Consider the following 24,663-nt stretch of genomic DNA (forward strand, 5'->3'; position numbering starts at 1 on the left):
TGCTTCTACTTTTAATAAGGCACCTGAAAATATGTTTGATCTAGAGCAAATACTCCTTCCCAATGTTCTGAAGAGTCACATTATCTTAGAAGAGTCGCATGTCTCCCTTTTATTTCTCTTTCACATTTTATCCCATAGGCACTGGGTATTGAACCTAGGGTCTCATGTACATAAGGCCAATGCTTTATTACTGATATATATTCTCTGTTTAGCATTGTTTTTTTTTTTTCCATTTAGAAAGAACATTAGACCAAGAAACATGCCAGATTTTTTTTTTTTTGAGAATAGTACAACCATGTTGATTCAAGTCCTTATAAGAAGTGAGTTTTTGTAAATGTATTTTCTTTCACCAAAGGAAAATTTTATTAGTCCTAGATCTCCTATGCTTGGTCCCATTTCCCCAAAGGCTCTCTTCATCCTCATAGCATAGTTTACTTCATTTAACATATACGTTGGAAATATTGTGGACTAACTTCCTGATGAAATTAGGAAACATTTACTCCTAAGAAGTGTGCTTACTGGGCTGGAGAGATGGCTTAGTGGTTAAGCACTTGCCTGTGAAGCCTAAGGACCCCGGTTCGAGGCTTGATTCCCCAGGACCCACATTAGCCAGATGCACAATGGGGTGCATGTGTCTGGAGTTTGTTTGCAGTGGTTGGAGGCCCTGGTGAGTTCATCCTCTCTCTACATATATATCTGCCTCTTTCTCTGTCTGTCACTCTCAAATAAATAAATAAATAAACAAAAGAAGTGTGCTTCTCAAGATGAAGTTATTTGATAGAAGTTATTTAAAAATTTTATTAACTTATTTGAGAGAGAGGAAGAGGCAGATAAAGAGAGGGAATGAGTACATCAGGGCCTTCTGCCCCTACAAAGGAACTCCAGACATATGTGCCACCTTGTACATGTACTTGCATATAGGTACTGGGGAATTAAACCTGGGTCCTTAGGCTTCATGGGCAAGTGCCTTAACCACTAAGCCATCTCTCCAGCCCTGGTAGCAGTTATTCTTAACTATACCTTTATCTCTATATGCTGGAGAATTTCTTGAAGGTCACCTGCATTAGGGATGCTAGGATCTCCAGTGTTTGTGCACATTTGTGAAACCCATGTATCTGTGATCCCATTGCTTCTATTCTTTATAAGGAAAAAACAAATGTTTGTGTGCCTCTAAAACTCTTATGTTGAAACCCTATTTAGCAGTATTAGGTAATTATAGTATTCACAGGTAGGGACATGATACAGTGATTGTGTCATCAAGGCAGAGGGATTACTGTCCTTATGAAAGAGACCCAAGAGAAGATGTTGATCTCTAAAATTATATGACAATAACACTGTATTTCACCGAATGCCAAATTTGTCAGTATTCTGACCCTGGACTACCTTGGTCTTTAGAAATATATTTCTATTGTTTATAAATTACTCAGCGTATAGTCTTTGTGTATTGTAGCAGTCTAAATGGACCAACGCAGTAAGACACTGTTTTGACCCAGTCCATTTTTGAAGGAAGTATAGTGACTTCACACGTACCTGATTGTTGCAGGAGAGAGCTCTGGGCCACTGGCTCTGAAATAACTCAAGTCAACAAGCCAGCCAAGCTCTTGCTACTTACCAGAAAGAATTAAAAAAGAAATACAAACACCAACAAGGATTAATTATCAAAGATTTATTTGAAGAGAGTAAAAGAAAGGAAAGAGTAAAACTGTCAAGATAAGAAGCTGAGAGGGAACCTGAAGTTGTCCTGTGGTGACTTGAGTAGGGTTTCTTTAAAGCCCTGGAAATAAATGTACATCAGGCATGTAACTGGGATGGACCTCACTGCCAAGTTGAAAAATAAGCAAAAGATGATCCCGATTGGGTGTTGGGCACAGAAAGGAAATAAAGGGCCCACTCACAGGAGGTGGTGAGTAGATTTAGAAAAAGTGTGTGAAAACCTTCCAAGATGAAGTCCCAGGGAGCTTCTGATGGCCATATTAACTCACACTGTAGTCCCCTTCCATTCTGGCCCAGGCAGGTTGGTATCTATGTTCTTCTTGAGCCTGTACACCTGCAAACAAAACAAAACAAAACAAAACAAAGCAAAGAAAGCTATGCTACTCACATTGTCCATCACCTTCATCCTATACATTAATACTATTTATCCTCCACCAGTATGGTATTTATTTGACATAATTAATAAAACTATTGTTATTAACACATTAAAAATTACCCAGATATGTAGTTTATGTCAGAATTCATTCTTGGTGTTATGTATTCTATGCATTTGGCCAGATATTTATGTCATTTACCATGACATTTATTTGTCATTATGGGACCTACCGAACAGTTTTAATAACTTAGAAATCCTCTATACTCTGTCTAGACAGCTTCCTGCTTCCCCAGCAACTGTTTAGTAGTCAGTTTTTATTGTTTGCATAGCTTTGCCCTTTAAAGAATACATTATGGTTGGAATAATAGTGTTCATCCTTATTATTATTAATTTTTATTGGTTGGCTTCTTTCATTAAGTTTATTGTTTTCTCAGGACTTTTTCATGGCTTGACAGCTTATTTATTTTTGGTGTTGAATTACATATTACTGTCTATCCTACTTTCTTTACCCATTTACCTGTAGAAAGACCCCTGAATTGCTTCAGTTTTTTTTTTTTTACAATTGGAAAAATTCTAACTATAAACATTCATGTATAGATTTTTATGTGATTCCGTGTTCTGGAAGAACCCAGTTATGCAAAGCTTAGCTATAAAGTGACATATGATGGAAGAAAGAGAACTATTTAGATACGGGTTTACACAGGATACAATTTATGAAGGGATTTGGTGGAATTAGCATGGTCTTAGGTATCAGTAGGACCAACTGAATTCCTACAATTTGGTTCAAATAGTGGGGCACATGTAAGGGTTAAGACAAAAGTGATATCATGCTAGGTTGAACATAGGCAGTGTGTTATAAGTTTTCATAGAGTCACACTCTTCTTAGAGCCTGCCTGGGTTGCAAAACTCATTATCCAATCCTGATGGTTTGTGTAGTTATGGTTTGCTGGAGACTATTCAGGAAAGAATTGACTAGGGTTACCCTGGGGTAGTTATGACAGCTACAGCCCAAGATGGCAGCAGTCATGTCAAGCTGAATCCATACAACATATGTTTCCAACTTCTTTGGATAAATACCAAAGACCGTAATTGCTGGATCATATGGTAAGAATCTGTTTAGGTTTGTAAGAAGTTGCCAAGCTGTCTTCTATGTTTTGCATTCCCACCATCCGTGAACAAGTGTTTCTGTTCTTTCAAATTCTCATTAGCAGTCGGTGCTGTCAGTGTTTTGGATGTTAGCAATCCTAGTGGATGTATTAGGGAAGCTCATTGTTCTTTTAATTTGAAATTCCCTAGTGAGATATGGTTATTTCACCTGCCTGTCTTCTCCATAAGGTCTTTGGTTCAGTATTCATTGGGTCATTTATTTTTTCATGGTTTAAATTTAACTTCTTTGTATATTTTGGATGTGTTGAGTTATAAAATTTCTTTTGTAATTGGTACATTTTAGGCTCCAGGTCCCAATCTGTGGCCTGTCTTTGAATTTCCTTGACAGTTGCTTTTATAAGGCAGAAGGTTTACATTTTGATTAAGTATAATTTGTCAATTATTTTTTTATACCCCCATGCCTGCGCTGTTTTATTTAAAGAAATATTTGTCATGTCCAAGGCTATTTAGGTTTTTCTCATATGTGATCTTCTAAGGCTTTTACAGTTTGTGTTCTACATTTAAGTCTCTGATCCATTATTATTTCTAAAAAACACTTCTGTTTATTTATTTGGAAGAGAAAGAGTTGGGGGAAGAGAGAGAGAGAGAGAGAGAGAGAGAGAGAGAGAGAGAGAGAGAGAGAGTGAGAGAGAGGGAGAAGGAGAAGGAGAAAATGGGTGTGCCAGGGCCTCTAGCCATCACAAATGAACTCCAAACTCATGCACTTCTGAGTGAATCTGGCTTTATGTAGGTACTTGGGAATTGAACCTGGGTCCTTTGGCTTTGACAGCAAGTGACTTGACTGCTAAGCTGTCTCTGCAGTCCCCTGACCTGTTAATTTTTGCATAGGGTATAAACTAGACTTGGATGATGATGATTTTGCATCTTCATGTTTGATGTCTTCAGTATTGTTTGCCACAAGGATTACCTTTGCATCCTTGTACTGCCTTTGTTCTTCTCTCAGAGATAAGCTGTGTATGTCTCTGGAAGATTTCCAGAATCCGTATTCTGTTTTATTGACTTAATTTTCATTCTTAGACCAACATCACACAGTTTTGATTACTTTAAATTTACAATCTATTCATATAGAGTCTGTTGTCTAATTTCTCCCCTCTTTCTCTAATATTGCTTTAGCTCTTGTAAGTCATATGCATTTCTATATAAATCTTAGTATCATTTTATTCCTAACCACCTATCTCCCTGAGATTTTTATTGAAATTGAATTGAATCAAGGTTTGCATAACGGAAATCCTGAGTTTTCTCATCTATGAATATGTAACATTGTCTCCACTTTTTTTCTTTGATTTTATTCACTGTATTGATGTAGTTTTCTTCATATAGATCTTGCATATTTGCTTGTCAGATTTGAATCTAATTACTTTATTTGGGGGCTGGGTACAAATATTTTAGTGTTTTTTATTCCAAATCCCACGAACTTATCAATAGTATGTAGGAAGACAGTTGGTACCCACACCTAACTTTGTATTGTGAAACTTTCCTCTACTTTCTTTACAGTATAAGAAATATCTTTGTTGTTGCTTGCTTTTTTTTTTTCTCTCTCTCTCTCTCCAGATCACCAATGTAGACAATTACATCATCTGTTTAACAAAGGCAGTTTTACTTTTTCTTACCAGTTTGTCTCATTTTCTTTTCTTGCCATATTCCCTTGCTGAAGACTTTTAGTACAATGCTGAACAGTGATAGTGAGATGAGGGGAAACCCTTCCATGTTATTAATTTTAGTGTGAAAACTCCTAATTCTTCCCTTTGGGAAATATTTCTTCATGTTTCATCTCTCTGTGATTTTAAAATTTCCTGAATATAAGAGTATTTATCCTTTAATAAATATGGGAAATTTGGAGCCAGGCATAGTGGTTCACACCTTTAATCCCAGCACTCGGGAGGCAGAGGTAGGAGGATCGCCATGGGTTAGAGGCCACCCTGAGACTACATAGTTAATTCTAGGTCAGCCTGGACCAGAGTGAGACCCTACCTCCGAAAACCAAAATAAATAAATAAATAAATAAAAATATAAATATGGAAAAGTTGGGCCAGCATTTCTTCAAGAATATTTTTCTTTTTCTCTGGTTGCTTAAGGATCCAATTAAAGCTGTATTGGGTGAGTTAAATTTCCAACAGTGTACTGGTAATCTTTTAATTTCTTTCTGCATTTAATTTTAATAGCTTATATTCCTTCATTCTAGTTTACTATTTTTTTCTGAAACTTTTATATGCTGTTGTTATGCAAAAGTAATTTATTATAGGTATTGTTTTTGTTCTGTAGAAATTCATGCACGCCATATATATGTATATTTTTTCCTTAAGATGCCTTTTCCTTTCTGAATATATGAAATACGTCTTATTAGCATTTCTTTTTAATTTTTTTGTTTATTTTTATTTATTTATTTGAGAGTGACAGACAGAGACAGAAAGAGGGAGAAAGAAAAAGAAGATAGAGAGAGAGAGAGGGTATGAAATGAGTATAAACCTCAAATTATTCCCATTCACTTACACAATATTTCTCATGCAAGCATATATGAAGCAATGGTAGTTTTTAAACTGTTTTGTATTAGGAAAATAAAATGCATACTGCATATTTTATAAACATTCACAGTCTATCCACTAATTATGGATATCTTACATTATCCATACAATTTTTTTCTCCAGGAACAAAAAGATAGATAGACACTTAATTCATGTAAATAAGTTTTAGAATACGATTTCACTGAGCTGTTTTGTACATTTTAGCACTTGGGTGTGTGCAGAGATACACATGCACACATATTCACACATGGACATGAGAAGATGTCATTCCTTAGGCACTGTCTATCTTTTGTTTATCCAGTGGGACAAATTTTGCCACTAGAACTTTTAATTGTTTCAGGTCATTTCTTTTTAAATTTATTTTTAAAGAGTATATTCTTATATGCCCTCCCCCAACCCCCATGCCATTGAAGGCCCTTCTTAGCATAGTTATTGGTATTTACTGTGGAGTCATGAATGCATTGGTCAGTCTTTGTGGCTGGGGGCATAGCAGTGCCTAGGGATATTCCTACCCATCCTGTGGCTCCTTTAATCTTTCTGCTTCTTGTTCTTCAATGTTCCTCGAGCCTTGGTGGACATGTTAGATGTCTAGTTTGAAGTTGGGTTGTCCGTAGCTTCTGGATTTCTGTTTTGACATGTTTTGAATAACTACAGTGCCTGTTGCCATGTTCTTGGAGCTGGTTTTCAGGCTATCAGTGAGAGTGGTACTTGTGTTGTGGCTTCTTCTGCAACATCTCCTGGTCCCTGGAAGATATGGTAGAGATGTGTAAGGTAAACTTAAGACTTACATACCTAACTCAAATAATATGTATGGGTGCTTAATAAGATATGGATCTCACTTTGTGCTTCTGGCTTACATGGGTACTGGGAAATCAAACCCATGTTATCAGGCTTTCCAGGCAAACACCTTAACTATGGAGCCATTTCTCCAACCTGAGATATAAATATCAAGTGGTATATACCATATTGAGTAAAATAAAATCAGTTTCCTCAGTGTATGCTTATTTCTGATGTGTATTCAAAAGTGACACAATAGTCATGTTATTTATAGAGTTTCATGATCAATCTGTATGTTAAATAATGTCAAAAATTTATAACAAAATGGTCATTATTAACATGTTCTCCATAATCTTCATTACTATGAACCTTAATCTTTAAGTAAATACATATACATTTACTTAGAATGGTAGAAAAGTGTTCCATATGAATGCTTTGCTTAACTATAATAATCAATGGAATAATGGCTAATAAGGCTTTTGACTTAAGCACTTTTCTTATTTGAAGGTCATGATAATATAGACAGTCAGATAACACCACACAACTGTCTATCACCTTTAGATTTTCACATGTCCTCCTTCACATTAAAATGGGGCAGTCTGAGTTTGGAAGTTTACCTTTTGTAATTCATATTTCTTTAGAAATTTACATTTTATAATGAGATTGGATGGCTCAAAGTAAAAAAAAAATGGTGATAAAATTTATATAGACCTGTCTTAGCTAATATAGCTATATAGCAAGGCACATAATATTATAGAAAATATATGAATGGAATACTCACATTTTCAAGTATATGTACATAATAATTCTACTTATCCAATCTTAATTTGTAATGGGTTAGAGTAAGTAATAAAATTCAGGAAGCTTACAATAAGAGCTTGTAACTGCATTAAAGAAAGGACTGATCACAATGCAGATGTTTATCAGCCTAACTCAATTATGACAATTTAAAAAATTTGGTGGATAATGTCTGAAAAAGTTGCTTCCAAAGCAAATGGCTTTGCACACACACACATTTTATCAATTTATTGCTAGATCATTGCAGGTGGTCCTTGAGTGACTTCCATGTTACCGTGCAAGTTTATTCTTTAATAACCAAGAACTGGGTAAATGTTCTACCCAATAGCAAGACTCTTAATTACAACTCCAGGAATGAGCAGTCATATTTGAAAAAAACATTATTATTATTATTATGTTATTTCAAGGTAGGGCTTCACTCTAGCTTTGGCTGACCTGGAATTCACCATATAGTCTCAGGGTGGCCTTGAACTCATGGCGATCATCCTACCTCTGCCTCCTGAGTGCTGGTGTTATAGGTGTGTGCCACCATGTCTGGCAATATTTATTTTTTTTAGAGTGAGATAGTGATGGTGATTTGGGAAAATCCTTTGATTTTAGAAACATTACATTTATGAGAGTCCATTGTGCTGGGTGCAGTGGTATGGGTCTCTAACTTCAGCTACTTGGGAGGCAAATTCAGGACAGTCACTTGAGGCCAGGATTTCAAGACTACACTGGGCAACATGGCTTAGACAAGCATTTCAGATTTTTAAAATTATTTTTATTTATTTATTTGGGAGAGAGAAAGAAACAGGTATATAGCTAGATAGAGATAGGTAGGAGAGAGAGAGAGGGTACCAGGGCTCCAGCATCTCTAGCCCCTAGATTTTCTTTTATTGAGTATTCACCTACTGCTGATATTACTCAATTATCAGCATGCATATGTTTAGCCTTGATATTGAGCTTGTTTCAAAGAAAAAAAAAAGTTGGCAATTCCCTTTGAGAAACTGTCGTTTCGGTTATATATGAACATAAGCTTTGTGACTAGCAAATTCACACCTGGAATCTATGTAAATATGTAGCATAAGACAGGTACAAGAATGTTCTTGTTTAAATTTGTTAAAATTGGAGGCCAGACAAAATAGCTCAGTGGATATGTACTCTGGTTGCATAAGGATGAAGATCTGAGACCAATTTCTGGGCACTCGTATAAAGAGGTGGGCATACCATACAAACCTGTCACCCCAGTCCTGAGCAGGGCAGAAACAGGAGGATCTCTAGGCCTCCTGAAATAATTGAAAAACCATGATTTCCAGGTTCAACGAGATACTCTGTCTTGGGAAAATAAATTAGAAGAGTGGTAGAGGAGCACACATGATGTCCTCCTATGGCTTTTGAACATGTGTGCTCTGTGCACAGGCATCTGAACATACATGTGCATTCATCCTACCCACCAGATACACAACATACCATAGGCACACTGAACCACACACACAACATAAATCTGCTCAAACTGTGAAATACACAAATGCAAACGAGACTGGATAAATAAGCAATGGCATATCTACAAAAGGCAATGCAAACGACCGCCCAAGAAGCCTGGGTAGATCTCACGGATACCATGTTGTGGGCAGAAGTTAGACCAGGGTATTCTCCATGGCTCTATTTGCATCACCCTCATGAGCAGGCAGGGTAAGATGGAAACGGGTGCAGCGTGGCTACCTTGGGATCTGATGTTTAGATTGCTTGATTGAAATTGCTGAAGTCATACAATTAAGAACTATATGCTTAGGCATATGTATTTAAAATATAAAAATACAATTTTAAAAATAATATGCCTACTGTAGGAAAGAGTCTCCGTGTGTGGGGTAAGAGAAGGACATGATAGAAGACATACGTCCATTGACTGCATGTCTTGCCCCTCGCTTCCTTGCTGAATTCAGTCTTTCAGCCTTGGGGATTGGCCAACTCAGCTCTGAAACCCTCGGGGACTCACAAACTTCCTGCGTGGGGCTCCTCCTGCTCGGAGGAGGGTATGGGTGAGCGTATCTAGGGATGCAGTGTGAATGAGGACTCCTCTCGCCTCCAGTTGCACTCAACCCAAGAGGTGCTGCAGGGACCGGAGCAGACCTGCGCTCGCCCCAGCGTTTCAGCAGCGGACTGCTGGACAGCGCCCCGAGGACTTCCGCAGTTGGTCAGGTACTTCGGTGAATCCCGGAGGCACACACCTTTGTTCTCCAGAGGGTCGTCCTCAGCTTAAGGGAAGCTACAGAGGAGCATCAAAGAAGAAAGAAGACTCGACTGCTTTTCTTTTTGTTCGAATTTAAATCACGAGCCAGCGATTTCTGTGAATGGAGCCCTTCTAAAGGCGAAGCTCCGTTGCGCGCTCTCAGGCTTCTCCCCCCACCCGCGGCTCTGCGCAGCGGGGTGACCCTGTCCCCAGGGAGCAGCAAACTTCTGGGGACCCGAGGGAAATCGATTAAACATTAAGACGTGTCCATTGCACTTTTAGAGGCACGTGGGCGCATGCAGACTCCCGAGGGCTCCCCAGGAAAAGAAACTATGCCTCTTTCCAACCTCTCCACGGTCACCGAGGCCAACGAGAGCGATTTCATTCCAGAAGCGTGGGAAAGAGATCTCCTGCCTGGCTCGGATGGGACCACGGCGGAACTGGTGATCCGCTGTGTGATCCCGTCCCTCTACCTGCTCATCATCACGGTGGGCTTGCTAGGCAACATTATGCTGGTGAGGATCTTCCTCACCAACAGCGCCATGAGGAGCGTCCCCAACATCTTCATCTCCAACCTGGCGGCCGGCGACCTGCTGCTGCTGCTCACCTGCGTCCCCGTGGACGCCTCGCGCTACTTCTTCGACGAGTGGATGTTTGGCAAGGTGGGCTGCAAGCTCATTCCCGCCATCCAGCTCACCTCGGTAGGGGTTTCCGTGTTCACGCTCACCGCCCTCAGCGCTGACAGGTATGAGCGCAGGTAGCAGTGGGGTGGCTTAGCGAAGCGATGCCGGGGAGAGGGGCGTTAAGTACGCACACATGCTGGGCACCTGGCAAGAGAAAGATGTTGGAAAGGTTATGGACGCAGACAGAGAAAGGAAAAGTGCGTGTGTGTGTGTGTGTGTGTGTGTGTGTGTGTGTGTGTGTGTGTGTGTGTTTAAGAAAAGTAGCGTAAATGGAATTTAAACTGACTGAGACGTGAAGTTTGAAAAAAAAATTAAAAGTCATTAAAATGGCACATTCTTGGGCTTCCATTCCCACACACACTTTGGGAATATTACCAGTTTCATAGAAGATAGCATACGTGCACTATCCTGTACAACGGTTTTGTGATATACTTGTGTACGTGTGCCTGAAACATCAACAGTGTCCTGATCTGATTCAATAAGATGATGCTGTGGTACGTTAGAATGCTCACCGTCATGTTGGGAAAATGTTGAATTTAGACACTCGTGTGTATCTTGTACACATTGAAACTAAATACTAGCTATTTAAGTGAAAATTTAGGATAATGGTTTTTCCGACAGAAGTCTTTTCATATTTGTGTTTAATATCTGAAGCCAAGTGATGGTATTTTCTCTCACAGATAGCTGCTTAGTTTTAGCATCTTAAAACTGTGCTACACATGCTTTTGATATAAACCTATTAAGAGAAACCTTACTTAAGTGGAAACTGTCCATCCTTCTACCTGGCACATCAACTGGTTTCACCTTGTCAACTTCCAGGTGAAGCTCAGAGACTTGAAGTTCTCCTGGAATTCCTGGCAGGAAAATCCAGATCTACTGCGTAGTGACAAGGAACATTTTTCCAGGTTGCCTGTATCATGTTTTGGGGATATATATATATATATATATATATATATATATATATATATGTATATATGTATATATGTATATATGTATATATGTATATATGTATATATGTATATATATATATTTTTTTTTTCCCGAGTCTCACTCTAGCCCAGGCTCACTTGGAACTCACTTTGCAATCCTGGGATGGCTTTGAACTCACAGAGATCCTCCTACCTGTGCCTCCCAAGTCCTGGGTTAAAAGGCACACACCACCATGTCCAGCTATGTTTTGGAGAACTTTTGCAAGAGGGGATGTCTGGTTATGGGTGAGGGCACATTAAAAGATTATGTGTTATTATATTGAATTTAGTAATTCCCAGGGGAGTGGAGGACTAGCTGTTATCTGGCTAAACAATGTAACTAAGGATAATAAACTTGGTGTTCTTTCTCTTCTGTTGTTTACATATTAAATTATTAATGTGATGGATCTGAATTTTCTGGTATTTTCCATAATGTCCTTATGTTAATTTGGCATTGAAGAGTAATAGCTATTGAAGGTAAGATTATATTCAGTAGAGTGTTGGAAATCATTTAATTTAATTAGAAACTTCAGGTTAGTCCATGTAATATACTGTGTTAAAATGCACTCCTGGAAAATTGGGTAACTTAAAACAATAAATTATGCACCTTATTTTGTTTATGGCACAATTTCTATTATACTTTTAGAAGTTTTCTTTGAAATCTAAAGCTAGAATGTGACTTTTGAGCTTAGCTGTGTATCTTTAAGGGACCCATTACTGATTAGAAAGTTAAATAAATCCTCTTACTTAGAAGAAAATATAACTGGCACTCACAATAGTTAATATGACCATCATTATGCTTTCACATTTAAAGCACAATATTAGTAGCAAGACCTAGGGCTTGAGTTTACTTTTTCGATCTATTGTCATGGAGATACACAAGTCCATTTGTCCAGATCAAAGTCAGAAAGCTGTTGATCCTCATATGTTGAGTGTCATGTTGGGTTTATGTACATATCATGTCTTCTGTGAATGCAGCATGGCTTCTTCAATAATAATGCTAAATTTGGGTGGATTATCTCTTTTTGGACTACTGGCTACCCTTTCCTAGTTTTAATGTATTCTAATTAAGAAAATTAAAGATGTGAGCAACATGCAACAGGATTTAAAAAAGGGAGGAAACCTGGCATAGGTAAAGCAAAAGCTGAAAAATGTAACATGACCTGTACTTTTCCCCCAAAATTAATATTTTTCAGAGCTTTCTACTTGTCTGCTCTGAGAAAGAGTTTTGTTTTCTATCCCAAGCATCCAGTTGTTACTTTTATATACCCATAGACCCAGGGTGAATTGGAATTTCTGTATCTAATTTGTCAGTGTACTATTAAATAAAGGTGTCATATTTGTCTCCAATAAATTACATCTCTTTTACTCAATGATCTTAACTTAACCACATCAGTCTTATTTTGTTTCCCTTTCTCCTTAGAAGGAACATCAAATTGACTTAGAAAAGTGCTGTATTATTTTTGCCATATTATTAATATCACCACAGAGTAGATCCTACTGCATAATTTTGGAAGAGTATTCATCTTTGTTGATGTAAAGCCTGTGTGACACACTGTAAGTAAGGATAAACATGTTTCATACTGGATTTTATGGCAGCTATGTCTTAACTCTTCTTTGTTAATTACAAATATTTTACATAGAGTATAGCGATAAAACTGCTTAGCATTGTTTACCTAGCTTGTGAAATGAGAATAAATTCTTCAACATTATTCTTTAACACAACATAACATGATAGGAGCAGGTATCTGATTCTCAAAACAATGGGCATCTGCTACATCACAAAAACCCACCACACAGCGGTTCATGTGCATCCACTGCACTGGACAGATTGCAGAAGCCTGAGGCAAACATGCCTTTTGCCACACCAGTCCTCTCCAGGAATTGTTTCTAAACATGCCTTATGTGCACAGTCACCTGAGAACCTCAGTAAAGGCTGACATTTTCCTTCACATCCTAGAGATTCTGCATCCTTTGAATCTTGGGGAGAAAAACCTAACACAACTTTATTAACCCATACCCTTCATTTCTCCAGAAATTCTGAAGATTGATACACCTTGAATTTTTCTGGATTGTCTCCACAGCTCATCACCATCCCTACTTCAACCTGCTACCTAATAGCTTCTACCCCAATTACTACTGTTGGTATTAATTAGTGATTTCCTAATGTTGCCCAGGCCAACACATGTTTCTGAGAATATACTGTGGGCTTTGGCCATATTGTTGTGTGCTATAGAAACCATAGTTAGTAAGGTCTTTTCTTCTATTACCTGGAGTTTACACTTGGACGTTGTTGGCCTGCTTTTTGTATAATAGAATTTGATTAAAAAAATGGGTAGTTGAACTAGATGTTAATAGAAAAGTGGAGATTTTGATATGTTGTGAGGACTCTTATCACAATATCTATTTTTCTGGGTGCTTAGTATTATGATTAGATTTAATTACCTCTTCACATTAAATTTTAAGTGGTACGCAGATGGCATAAGCAAGATTCAAAACAGGAATCGATGCGTTATATTCTTTGATAATTCATGGATACTACTTATTCTTCTCTCTCTTCTGGTTGGTGATTCTTTAGAATTCAGTTTTGAATTAAGAATGTCTTTCTGATACTATTGTAAGGAAAAATATAACCTTTCATACATATCTCTGAGGCTACAGTATTCATTGAAATAGTTCTTATGCCAAGTGAAATTTTCCTCACACTTCATGTAAGTATCCGAAGAAAGCATGATAAAACATGCCAGTTTTAATAAGCTCTAAATGGTTTTTCTTTTTTCTTTATAGTTTTCCAAATATGCATGCACAACATTATTATTCTTTCACAATTGTAAGCTAAGTTTCAGTATGAATGAAATTTTGATAAATTATTATCTCTAACCATAAGTTCTGGCTTGTGGGATTTTTCAGTGCTGCCTTTTCATTCAAGTGTGTATTATTTAGAGACTCCTTGGAGGTATAGTCTCCCTTTCTTTCTGAAATTGGCATAAAACATCCGTGTTGAAACCATCTTCTATATCATAATCCTACTTTCATAAAGTATCATGCTTTTCCTAAATGAAGAATTTTATACCTTTTGATAGTCATCTGACCCAGAGTAAAAGATTTATAGTTTTATTTATTAAACTTTTCCACTGTCTTTTATGGTTAAAATGTCCATGTCTGTGACTGTCCTCTCTCTCTCACCATTGCAAATTGAAATCCCTTTTGGTGAGATGGCATTAGGTGGTGGGATCTTTGGGAGGTGATGAGGTCCTAAGAGTAAGGCCCTCATGAATGAAAATAGTACCCTTATAAATGTAGCCCCAGAAGAAATAAGAAGAAGAAACTGTTTATGATCCACCTAGAAAGATTGCTGTCTCAGACACTGACTCTATCTGAACCTTAATCTGGGAGTTCCTGTTCTTCAAGAATGAAGACAAATTTCTGGAGTTCATAAGCCACTCAGTATATCATGTTTTGCTCCAATGGTCCTGAATAGCCAACGTCTCTGCAATAGTGTGTGCTGAGAAGTGGCATCTTCCTTTTACTCCTTGATTATCAGGAGGGCATTCAGAATGCCCTTTGTGGTTCTTGACAACCTAATTGAAGCTTGACCTATTTGTGATGGTCTCTGATCTGTTTTGTTCTCTAGTTACCAATCCATAAAAATAATTTACAATTCACAAATTCTTATCATTTATCTGTCTGCAAGGTATTTTTCTTCCTTGGATGTTGAAATTGGAGTAATAGTTTTATTTATGTGCTATATAGTCTATAAACTCAGAAGACAAGAAATGAATTATCAGTGAATAATTAGGTAAAATGATTTCAAAAGTCTGCTCATCTCTACTTCTCAAGTAGAAAAATAAGTCACTTCAAATGATTTCTCCAAATATCAGAGACAATAATCTAAGTTGTCTGAATAAAGTCACTTTTGCTGCATCTTGTTATCTCCTTGGTGTTGTAACCTCAAATGTCTTCAGTGACAAATATAAGTGACTCAAGGCTAACATGCAAGACCAGTTTCTTTGTATCATCCTTACCTTAGTCAATATGTGTGGCTGAGTTAGCCATGAAAATTTTAAGATGGTATCAGCATGTTCTGAGATGTGAGTCCTTTACCGCTAGCTATTAGTAATATATTCCCCCCAATACACTGAGAATGGGAAGCTAGATTTCTATGAGATCTTAATATGAAGTAAATTTGGAATGTAAAGTCAGAAAATTGTTCCTTTTCAATTCTTTATGATTGGACTATGGAGAAGAAACTCCCAATTTGAACTACTATCTAAGGTTTATGAATGTCTTTAAAAACAAAGTAAACAGCCTCAGGCTCAGAAACTATAGGAGAATACACAGGTAGAATTTAATTCCACTGTTTTGTTGACATTTAATATTATGCAATTATTACCCATTTATAGCAATCACAGCATCAATAAGGTTTTTTTTTTTTTTGAAAGAAGGCATTTACAATAAATGGTAAAATTCTATAAAGAAGGTGGGTGCAGTGGCACACGCCTTTAATCCCAGCACTTGGGAGGCAGAGGTAGGAGGATCGCCACGGTTTCGAGGCCACTCTGAGACTACAGAGTGAATTCCACGTCATCCTGGGCTAGAATGAGACCCTGCCTCAAAAAAAAATTCTATAAAGGTAGATACACATAAAAGGAAAATAATGTGACAAAATAAGTAAATCAAGAAATGCCAGTTTAAAATATTTCTTTCTCTCTTTTCCTGTGCTCTGGGCTAGACAGTCAGGGAATAACTTATAGATACAGCAATACCCAGGGACTTATGTCTTCCATACACTACAAAAGATGTGTTGGGACCTCTCTTACCAAGTGAGATTCTTTCCCTCCCCGTCTTCTTCCACACCTCTTCTTTCCTCCTTGCCTGATTCTATTCTTTCCTTACCAAGAGACTAACTTGTACATACTGTCTTTCTAGGTATAGAGCCATTGTAAACCCCATGGACATGCAGACATCAGGAGCGGTGCTGTGGACCTGCATGAAAGCTGTGGGGATCTGGGTGGTCTCTGTGTTGTTGGCAGTCCCAGAAGCTGTGTTTTCAGAAGTGGCACGTATTGGCAATGTGGATAACAGCAGCTTTACAGCATGTATACCCTACCCACAGTCAGAGGAACTTCATCCAAAGATTCATTCAGTGCTCATTTTTCTCGTCTATTTTCTTATACCACTTGCTATTATTAGCATTTATTACTATCACATTGCAAAGACCTTAATTAAAAGTGCACATAATCTTCCTGGAGAATACAATGAACATACCAAAAAGCAGGTAAGTTGGGCTGGTGTATGTGCACATGATGCTCATATGGTAAGATCATGCTGGTCAGAATCATTGATGGATATTTTGTGTTCTATTTTATGGGCTGTAGCAGTTAAGTACTTACCTTCTTGTTGCTGGAACAAAACATCTGACAAGAACAAGTTTCTTGAAGTGAAGGCTTTGTTTCTGGTTTACAGTTTTGAGGGGAAGTATCATGAGGGTAGGGAAATTATGACAGAGAAGATGCTGGGAATGACATCAGCAGTCACATCACCAGGGAGGAAGGAAAGAGAGAGCTTGCCCACTGAGTGTGGGAAGTGGAGCTGGACAATAAACCTCACATCCTGCTCCCCAGGGACACACCTTCTCCAGCAAGGATCCACTTTTCCAAGTGTCCACTAGCTGTACTAAGAATGAGGCTTAATCACAAACAGATGAGGCTGTGGGAGACACTTTACATTCAGACCACCCCAAAGGCACTTTATCCGCTCCCTATATGACTAGGAGAGCCTTGAGCATTTGCTAGCATTAACTAGGTAGAAGGGCTGTTGGAGAATTTGTGCTTGTGTCAGAGCCATAAAAAGTCTACCTGGATATAATTTATCTGCTGTATGAGTTTGTGACAATAACTGAAATTTCACCACTAGATTTTATGCCTTTGGAGGTCTTTTGAAAAAAAATACATAAAAATAAGAATAGTGGCTTGGAGGGATGGTTTAGCAGTTAAAGTGCTTGCCTGAAAATCCAAAGGACGCAGGTTTGATTCCCCAGTGCCTATGTAAAGCCAGATGCATAGGGTGGCTTATGCATCTGGAGTTCATTTACAGTGGCTAGAGGTCCCAGTACACCCATTCTTTCCATCTGCCTTTCTCTTTCTCTCTTTCTAATAAATAAAAATAAAAATAAAACTGTAAACAAGAAAACATCACACACTATGAATTTTGTTATTGACCCTTTTCCTGTTATGTATGTAAGGATAACAGGAAGTGCGGAAGAACATGCTTCAGGAAAGAGTGGAGGACACTGCCTATAATATGGGAATGGGACTCATATGGAAAACTAAAATAGGCGGTGCTGGAAACTCCAGTGCAGCAGAAGAAAGGGAATGAATGTGATATGGTACTGGGAATATTTTGCCTACTGCCAATGCATAACTTTCCCCTAAAGAGTACTTACAAATTAAAAATATAGCTGGGCGTGGTGGCGCATACCTTTAATCCCAGCACTCGGGAGGCAGAGGTAGGAGGATTGCCATGAGTTCGAAGCCACCCTGAGACTCCATAGTGAATTCCAGGTCAGCCTGAGCCAGAGTGAGACCCTACCTCGAAAACCAAAAAAAAAAAAAAAAAGTATATTATACATTTTCTTCCTTAAAGAATATGCAGTATCAGCTTGGCATGGTGGCACACACCTTTAATTCCAGCACTCAGAAGGCAGAGGTAGGAGGATTGCCATGAATTCAAGGCTACCCTGAGACTATAGAGTGATTTCCAGGTCAGCCTGAGCTAGAGTGAGACCCTACTTTGAAAAAGAAAAAAAAAAAAAGAAAAAAAAGAATATGCAGTATTGAAATGCAGAAAAAATGTTCTTATGGAAGAGTTTTGATCTGCGTTTTTAGAAAACTCAGAGTTCTTTAGGTGCTGGGAGGTAATATGAGGTTCTTCAGATTAATGTTGGGCATTCTCCAACAGCCCTTTAGACGGAGTAATAGATTGGGGCCCTGGGCCCTTGAGTGTAGGTTTCGTTTGTGGAAGGGAAGCTCATTGATTGACGAGTGTCAATGTGACAGATTAACATCTGCTTTAAAGACTTAAAAAGCCAACCTCTCTCTCTCTCTCTCTCTCTCTCTCTCTCTCTCTCTCTCTCTCTCTCTCTTTCTCTCTCTCTCTCTCTCTGTGCATGTGTGTGTGTGTGTGTGTGTGTGTGTGTGTGTGTGTATGTGTATGTGTATGTGTGTATACATCTGTGTCTGTTCATGTGTGTGAGTCCAGGAAGACATGTTCCAAGCATGTGTATGTAGGTGAGCAAACAACTTCCAGGGGTTGGTCCTCACCTTCCACCTCCTTTGACATAGGGTCTCTCATTCATCACTCTCTGCCATTTGTCTAGTTTTCCATCAGCTACTGTCTCTGCCTTCTTTATTGCTGTGGGTGTGCTGGGATTATGCATGCTTGCTACAACATTCTGGCTTTTTACATGGGTACTGGAGATCCAGGCTAAGGTACTAACAATTGTGAAGCAGATACTTTATCCATTGAGCCATCTACCAACCCATCAAGCACCTTTTAAAGACATCATTATACAAATGAATAAATACATCATCAAAGCATCTGGACCCATTCAAACAAAACATACAGATCATAGGAGGACTGTGCTTTCCTTTACATAGCTAGTTATTTCATTCATTGATCTGTAATCCAATTTACATCAGAGATTGGATATTTGAGTTTTAGCTTTTGGTTCCCTAAACTTGATTTCTTCTTACATACATAGCTCCCACCACCCATGCCATCTTTTTATTTTTTATTTTTATATTGGCAACTTCAATAAATATAAACAGTACACCATGATCATATTCTCCTCCCACCACCCTCCCTATTTCCCATTTCAAATCCTCCACTGAATTTCTCTCCTTCTTCTTCCTCTTGTACTGTTTTCAATTTACATTTATGTATATATTTTACATAGTTTATAGTCTCATATTCCTTAACTCCTGGTCTCACATTCCTTGAAGGCCTTCCTCAGTAGGGTGCTCACTGTGGGAAATCTAGGGCCTCTGTAAGTCTCTGGGTGGCCAAATCTGTGCCTCAGTATATTTTTATCCTCCTTTTCTGAGCCTTGGTGGAGTGTTTGCTGTTTCTTTCAGTGGTTTTGGTTTTAATGGCTCATTCCTGTGGAATCTCTTTTGGGATTTATAAACTCTAGTTGACTAAACTGAGTCTTGGTGTGTGCGAAGACATCTAAAATCCACCAGCCTGCCTCCACACATGAGTTTCCAGGTCCAGATTGCCATGAGTATTTTTGCCCACACACTCATCCTGCTAGCATGGGTATGACTGACTAAATACATTTCCCGTTGTTTTTAATGTGGTGGGATTTTCTAGTTAACTTCACTATGTAAGTCCTACCCCTTCTACTTCCCAGGGTTAACTGACATGAGTCTAACCTTTCCAGTTTTCTCGCTGATAGGCAATAGTTCTGCTTCAGAAAAATCTCATGAGGACTACTACTATCATTTTTATTGACCACCAACTAGAATACTCCAGAGAAAATAAATCAGAGATTAAAATTGTTAATTCATATAAATAAGAATCTTCTGATACAACTATGGATCCTGTTAACATGACCATCTTAGGTTATCTTTGCAAATAAAAATATATTTTAGGGCTGGATAAATGACTTAGTGATTGAGGAACTTGCCTGCAAAGCCAAAGGGCCTAGGTTTGATTCCCTAGGACCCATGTAAGTCAGATGCACAAGGTGACACATGTATCTGGAATTTGTTTCCAGTGGCTGGATGCCTTGACATGCCCATTCTCTCTTTCTCTCTCTCCCTCCTTCTTTCTCTCTCTCAAGTAAATAAATAAATAAATAAAAATTTTCAAAAATATACATTTTACTTTCTTCATAAAATTTACATGTTTGGTTTACAGGCTAGGAAAGTGATAAATATAATTCAAATGACACACACACACACACACACACACACACACACACACACACACACACTTGAGAGAGAAAGAAGCAGATAGATATATATAGAGAGACTGGACACACCAGAGCATCAAACTTCTGCAATAAACTCCAGACACAGGTGCCACCTTGTGTATCTGGCTTATGTGGGTGCTGGGGAACTGATCCTAGATTCTTTGGCTTTGCAGGCAAGTGCCTTAATAGCTTATCCATTTCTCCAGCCCAGACATTTTTATTTTTAACCTAAGAGTGATTTTCTAAAATTTAGACTCCAAAAATGTAAGTTCATGAATTCATATTTCCCAGTTGTCTTAAGTGTTTATTTGCAAAGGCAAATCTCTGATTTATTTTCCCTGTGTGCATGTGTGTAGTAAGAGTAAAAAATAATCATGTCCTATCTCAGTAGACATATTTTTCCTTTTTAAAATCCACTGATATTTGGAAAAGACTTAAACTTAAATATATTCTATGGTGCACTAATTTAGTATGTTTAAAACAAACAATAATTTATAGTTATACTCAATATAAGGCACTTTAATTAAAATTAAAATAGTGTAAGACACTCAGATTACAGCTTTAGCATGAAGAGATAATCTTGTGTAACTATTAAATAAACATTTCTAAATAAAAATATTATGATGACCTAAATAAACTTGATCAAACCAGTCAAATTGAAGAGGAAGAGAAACAATGTGTTTTGTGTTTTGAATATATTATCAAGCTGTGATATGTTTTATTTCTTGGTGTGACTGACATCATTTCCTTTTAACCACTGGTTGGCTTTCCCTTTATTTCCAGATGGAAACACGGAAACGCCTGGCCAAAATAGTGCTAGTCTTTGTGGGCTGCTTTGTCTTCTGCTGGTTCCCAAACCACATACTCTACATGTATAGGTCTTTCAACTATAAGGAAATTGACCCTTCACTAGGTCACATGATTGTCACATTAGTTGCCCGGGTGCTGAGCTTTTGCAATTCTTGTGTCAATCCATTTGCCCTTTATCTACTCAGTGAAAGCTTCAGGAAACAGTTCAACAGCCAGCTCTGTTGCGGGAGGAAGTCCTACCGGGAGAGATCAACCAGCTACCTGCTCAGCTCCTCAGCAGTGCGAATGACTTCTCTGAAAAGCAATGCTAAGAACATGGTGACCAATCCCGTCTTACTAAATGGACACGGCACAAAATAGGAAATAGCACTGTGACTCGAGGCCATTCAACTCACTCTTCAAAACGACCTTCCCACCTTTTCTCTTCTGACTGAGTAGAGCAGAATTAAATAACTTCTACACTCTTAACTGATGCTTGGCTAATTCACTACAAGATTTCATGACTGACCCAGAAGGAAGACAAACACTTTTAATAAAAAAAATTAAATTACATTACACACACATGTATATTACATACAAATATTTTTTATTTTAAACATGATTTAGAAGGTAATTTTACATATATATACACATCAATATTCCCTTAGGGTTTAAAAACAACTCTACCATATTTACCTTAACTTTCTTCTATGTTAAGGCACAAAGTAAATTCCTTTATTGACTGGATAATTCAATGAGAAATAGTATTCAAACTCATATTATTTGAAATACAAATCTTCATGTAGAATCTCTCTCTCTCTCTCTCTCTCTCTATATATATATATATATATATATATATATATATATATATGAATAAAATCCAAAAAGTAGGGCTTAATCTCAATTCAGTTATTATCATAATTTTATGTAATTGATTATAATTTATAGAAATAGTTCATATCTGTAACTTCTAATTATATTATTAACAGGAATGATGACACTTGTATTATGAATTGTAAATAGGTATAATATGGATGTGATTCACTTTACAAATGTAAAATGGCTTATGTTCCAAATTGCAAAAGTATGAATCAGAAATTTGCATAACTATTTTTGTGTACATTGTTAAATCCTTGACAATGCTCTGCTTCTGTATAGACAATCAGATTTTTGTAATTCTGGAAATTTCTTATTCTCTCTTCTATCAGCCAACTGTCACATGTAAGATCTTAGGCAGTTTTTCTCTCTGAACATCACAGTTATCTCTGAATAAATGTCTTGATATTCTCAACAAAGTGAAAACAGGATATTTATTTAATCACAAAGCCAACTGTATTAATCATATGCCAAAAGTATAATATTTGAATCAAAATATTCCATACTATTTCTCTTTCCAAATATTTTGAGATAATTCTGCTGGTATACTAAACTTTTCTTTAAAAACCTGTAACCCGTATCATTTAAGGTATTAAACAATCAGTTGTATGTAGAAATTGAAAAATAATGTAAGGAACTACCTATTGTATTTGATATTAGAATGATAGCACTAATTAACTGTTTTCTGTGTTCTAGACATAGTAAAATTTTACGTGTAATGTTTAATTAAATATTGGAAGAAATTTCCTCTGTTATTCAATCATTGAAGTGAATAATGAAAGGATCCAATGGTAACAGGGTCTGAAGTTATTCAAATTGTGAGAATTGGGTATTTTGTTGTTGTTTTGTTTCTCAAAGTAGAATCTTGCAAGGAGTCCTACCCGTCCTTTGGCTCTTACATTCTTTCTACCACGTCTTCCGCAATAGACCCTGAGCCTTGGAAGGTGTGATAGAGATATTGTAGTATTGAGCACTCTGGTCCCTTCTTTCCAGCACCATGATGCCTTCCGAGTCATCCCAAGGTCACTGCCAACTGAAAAGAGAAGATCCTCTACCAAAAGTGAGAGTAGTATGAATATAAGGGTATGAACATTAAGAGAAGTGTTTACCAGGCAGTTTGATAAGCATAGTATATACATTTAGCCAAACATAAGCAGATATTATACCCCTAGAGCTCATGACTATCCTTGTTTTAAGTTTTCAGTATCAGGGATATATTTCCTCCCATGGAGTGGGCCTCCAGTCCAATTGGAGGGCAGTTGGTTTCCACCATAACAGACGTGCATCCATTGGCTCATTTGGCCTGGCTGGACCGATATAAACCTTGCAGTGTCCACTGTTGAGTATCTTCATTGGTGATTTCTCTTTCTCCCACTGAACTGCATGCAGAGTGGCTTCTTTCAGCTTTCTGCCAGTTGATCTACATGGAGGAGGTTATCAGTTCAGGTCCAGCAGGATTTCTCAGTGGCCTTGCAGATCAAGTATGTGGAGTCTTCAGCAATAGGGTCTTAGCACCTATTCCTGGTGGGAAACCAAGGGTCTCTGCAATGGCCTATAATGCTTTTGGGGCATCAGGGACGTCCCTGGCCAACAACTCAATCGAAGGTATACCATCTCTGGCACTGAAAATTTTCTAGAAATAATCTGTGGCTCCTGAGTGTTCCATTGTCCAAAAAAGTAGGTTTCCATATGATTTATTTATATCCTCTTAGATTTTGATTAGCCTTCCTTCCACCTTTCCTTTATAACATGCTCCCTCCAGACACAAAATGGCCTGGATATCCATGACCTCACAGGGCCTCATACTACCTACACAAGACCATCATAATAGGAGGAAAAGATTGTGACATCAAAATAAAAGAGAGACTGATTTAGATGGGGAGGGGATGTGATGGAGAATGGAGTTTCAAAGGGGAAAGTGGGGGGGGAGGAGGGTGTTATCATGGAATATTTTTTGTAATCATGGAAGTTGTTAATAAAAAAAAATGAAAAGAAAAAAAAAGTAGAATCTTGCTGCAGGCCAGGCTGATCTGAAATTCACTGTGTAGTTTGGGGCTGCCCTCAAACTCACAGTGATCCTCCTACTTCATCCTTCCAGGTGCTAACATTAAAGGTGTGTACCACCACCACCACCACACCTGAGGGGAAGAGAGAATGGCTGCATCAGGTACTCTCTATTACAAACTAACTCCAGATGCATGCACCACATTGTGCATCTCAATCTGACTCCACATGGGCACAGAAGAATTAAACTGTGGTCATTAGGCTTTATGGGTAAGCACCTTATCCACTGATATATCTCTCCAGCCCTGGGAGCATATTTTCTTTTAACAGTACGGAAACTTACAAAATAGCTGGCAACATCTCATCGTTGCCAGAGTCCCAAACTTAGGCTTCATTAACTTCATGGTAAATTCACCAGTGAAGTGGGTCTTATTTTATGTATTAGAAAATTGAGGCTTGGTGATATTAAATAACTTAAAGATGATTATTTGACCAAGTCAATGTCTTGGCATATAAAATTAGATAACATATTATAGTGCACTCCTGTATACTAGTAACACACTCATTTGTGGCATTCTATTGCTGTTCTTAACCCTTAGGTAAGCTGCAGATATAGTCATAATGAAATCACACACATATTTTACACACATTTTGTGTTGATTTTGAAGATTTTATAAGTTTTTTAAGGTATATCCTTTTAAATCTATGACACCTTGGCTTAAGAGTTAAGAATCCTTTAAGTTTAGGTATGAGTGTGTTTTTATGAATCATTCAGCTTCATATGAACATATTTATACTGGT

General features: G+C 37.7%; 1 protein-coding gene across 2 annotated transcripts; it reads left to right on the forward strand.

Moving 5' to 3' along the window:
* Positions 1–9,149: 9,149 nt before the first annotated feature.
* On the forward strand, positions 9,150–21,663 carry Nmbr (neuromedin B receptor). Of its 2 annotated transcripts, none has more exons than XM_004651158.3 (3): positions 9,150–10,310; positions 16,146–16,494; positions 20,977–21,663. In XM_004651158.3, exons 1-3 carry the CDS (start codon positions 9,862–9,864, stop codon positions 21,361–21,363), a joined length of 1,185 nt encoding a protein of 394 aa, XP_004651215.3. In that variant the 5' UTR covers positions 9,150–9,861; the 3' UTR covers positions 21,364–21,663. The 2 variants fall into 2 exon arrangements, with proteins under 2 accessions (XP_004651215.3, XP_045014657.1); XM_045158722.1 differs by having other exon boundaries at positions 10,241–10,266.
* The last annotated feature ends 3,000 nt before the right edge of the window (positions 21,664–24,663 follow it).

The sequence above is a fragment of the Jaculus jaculus genome, chromosome 9 (genome assembly GCF_020740685.1).
Source record: "Jaculus jaculus isolate mJacJac1 chromosome 9, mJacJac1.mat.Y.cur, whole genome shotgun sequence".
In the NCBI taxonomy this organism is placed as follows: domain Eukaryota; kingdom Metazoa; phylum Chordata; class Mammalia; order Rodentia; family Dipodidae; genus Jaculus; species Jaculus jaculus.

Excerpts from the sequence above, each read along its gene's own strand:
- Nmbr (XM_004651158.3), top strand. The coding sequence starts at position 9,862 with ATGCAGACTCCCGAGGGCTCCCCAGGAAAAGAAACTATGCCTCTTTCC. Across the intron at positions 10,311-16,145 it reads ACCGCCCTCAGCGCTGACAG|GTATAGAGCCATTGTAAACC; the intron begins GTATGAGCGCAG and ends CTGTCTTTCTAG. Across the intron at positions 16,495-20,976 it reads ATGAACATACCAAAAAGCAG|ATGGAAACACGGAAACGCCT; the intron begins GTAAGTTGGGCT and ends CTTTATTTCCAG.